Source organism: Notolepis coatsorum (genome assembly GCF_963971535.1).
Source record: "Notolepis coatsorum genome assembly, chromosome: 1".
In the NCBI taxonomy this organism is placed as follows: Eukaryota; Metazoa; Chordata; class Actinopteri; order Aulopiformes; family Paralepididae; genus Notolepis; species Notolepis coatsorum.
This window is the reverse complement of record NC_140165.1, coordinates 98,495,886-98,498,656: the sequence shown is the minus strand read 5'-3', so window position 1 is coordinate 98,498,656 and position 2,771 is coordinate 98,495,886. Positions and strand designations below refer to the sequence as shown.

At 45.4% G+C, this 2,771-nt stretch overlaps 1 protein-coding gene across 1 annotated transcript in view; it reads right to left on the bottom strand.

Moving 5' to 3' along the window:
- Positions 1-809: 809 nt before the first annotated feature.
- The window catches only part of LOC311244422 (uncharacterized protein), a gene marked incomplete at both ends in the record, with an annotated part of 43,478 nt that continues 41,516 nt past the window's right edge, over positions 810-2,771 (bottom strand). Inside the window, one exon of the mRNA XM_084333919.1 lies at positions 810-950. Within this exon, the coding sequence (XP_084190045.1) occupies positions 810-950 (141 nt within the window). The remainder of the gene's footprint in view (positions 951-2,771) is intronic.

The window sequence follows — 2,771 nt, the reverse complement described above, 5'->3', positions numbered from 1 at the left end:
TGCGGTGCTATTCCCAAACCAGGAGGTGATATTGCCAGTCAGGATGCTCTCTATTGTGCATGAGTAGAAGTTCTTAAGGATCTTCTGACTCACTTGGAACTTCCATAGGCGCCTAAGGAAGTAGAGGCCTTGCCGTGCCTTCTTGATAACACTGTCAATGTGTGTGGTCCATGTCAAGTCCTCGGATATGTGGACTCCGAGGTACTTGAAACTGTTCACTCTCTCAACCGGTGCCCCGTCGATGCTGAGGGGCTGTAGTCCCTGACCCCCGACCTCCTAAAGTCCTCAATCATCTCTTGTTTTGCTGACGTTCAGGGAGAGGCAGTTCTCCTGACACCACTGTGACAGATTCTTTACCTCTTCCAGGTAGGCCCTCTCATCGTTGGCAGAGATCAGGCCCACCACTACTGTGTCGTCAGCAAATTTGATGATTGTGTTGTTGTTCCACTGTGCCACACAGTCGTATGTGTACAGCGAGTAGAGGAGGGGACTCAGAACACAGCCCTGGGGGGCCCCTATGTTGAGCGTGATGGATGAGGAGGGCTTTATTGTGTTATGATCACAGCCTTGGCGGGGCTTTATTGTGTTATGATCACAGCCATGGGGTTTATTGTATTATTCTGACCCTGTTTCTCTGTCTGAACTGTTCTACTATCATGTGGGGTTGTTAAGAAGGATATGTATATACATATAATACATTCAATCAATCAACTGCCAGTATGTATTTACTGATTGATATCTAGTGTTATGGGGGTGTCGGGAGAACCCAAGAGCAGAACACGAGGCACAGGAGAATGAGGCGGTTTAGGTTATTTAATGGAATCCCAGGGAAGGACAAGGGGGCGGGTAGTGAAGAGCTGGGCGTGAGTCGTGTTGTCCATGCCCGGGTCCCGGGGAGGTGCAGGCCGCTGAGGTCCGTAGGTGGGGGTGCAGGCCGGAGGGGCGAGGTCCTACACACAGAAGAACAGAGGTCAATACCACGCAGGGTACGGAGTACTCCGGTTACACTAGGAATATCACAATAATTGCATATAAGGATCTAGAGCAGGGGTTCCCAAACTTTTCAGGCCGGGACCCAGAAAATAAGGCGTCAGAGAGCCGCGGCCCAATGCACATCGTGAGGCTTTTTTTTTTTTTTTTTTGCCAGGTGACCGATTTTTTAAGCCAAATATCACTTCAATCCTATTAAGTTAGTTCAAGTTAGTTATTCATTTATATGTGCTATTTATGAGAGGGCTAACTTGTTGCAAAATAATAATGATAATAATAATAGCCTCATTAAAATACTATTGTTGCTTCGGTTGTTTTCAGCGTTGTATGTGCATAATCTGTTATTTAGTTTGAAATGTTCGTTGAAATAAGTAGATTTTTCGTTTTTGTTTATTTATTAAGTTAATATAAAACCATATAGTCACATTTTAGAATACAATAGAATAGAATTTTAGAATACAACTAGAAACACTGTCCTGGCCTGCTTCTAAGTTCAGTGGCCTGACAAAAAAATAAATAAAATTGGATTTTATTTTTATTTATTTTTTTAAATCATCTCGCGGCCCTCCCGTGGCTTCTCGCGGCCCACCTTTGGGTCGCGACCCCGACTTTGGGAACCACTGATCTAGAGGTCCACGGGAGGTGAAAACAACACTCGGACCAGGAGTGGCAGGGGTGCAGGCCTCGTATCCTGGCTCCGTGATGGGGTGATGGGCCACCGGTGTGTAGGCCGGCCCAGGTGGGGAGACTGATGGTGAGGGGGGAACAGGAAGAGACCCATATAAGGCTGTGGGCGGGGACCTGCTGACAGACAGGGGAGAGAAAGGCTGTGGCTGTAACATCTAGACTAGAGGAGTAATGGTTCAATGTATTGTGAATCATGCAGTGTATGAATGTCCAAATCCAATTTTTTCATAATGCCATAAATTAATACATTTCAGTTGCATACAGTATACTTTTTAAAGGTATCAAAACGAATCCAATCAAATCCGTCGGCCGCATAGGTCTGCTACGCAGTATGTGGTGCGCCACTCGGGCGCCCATATATATATATATTTATTTTTTTATAAAATAGACAATTCTGAATGAAATAACACCATGACAACTGTATTACAAGATAAATAGCCTACATAAAATACATTGTAATTTGTACTAGATAACTAAATACTAGGGGTGTAACTGTCCACAAAAACTACGGTTCGGTACGTACCTCGGTTTTGAAGTCACGGTTCGGTACGGGTTTTCGGTACAGTGGGGGAAAGTTTGGCTTTCCATGTTCCACTCAGGGGTGATGTAGTGTGCAGTAACTAATTGTACTTGTAGGGCTGTCAACGAATATTCTATATTGAAATTAATATTCTATTTGTATAAATAAATAAAATATTAGACTGTGAAAAAAACACAGCCGTACTGAACCTTAGGTCCAGTACTGAAATGGTTCGGTACGGATACGTGTACCTTTACACCCCTACTAAATACCGTCAAATACCATTATACTGGGAGCGGCTGGGTAGCGCAGTGGACTAAGCACTCGCCTACCACCGCAGAGAATCTGGGATCGATTTCAGCTGGCAGCGGTACCTCCGGCTTGGTCAGTCGTCCCTACAAACACAATTGGCAGTGTTAGCGGGTGGGATATGTGTCCTCGTCGTTGTAAACTGCGACTCTTACTGGTCGGTCGGGGCGCCTGTTCAGCAGGGAGGGGATCTGGGGGAAATAGCGTGACATAGCGTAACAGTGACACTCCTCTCTGTCAGGTGAAAAGAAGTGGCTGGCGACTT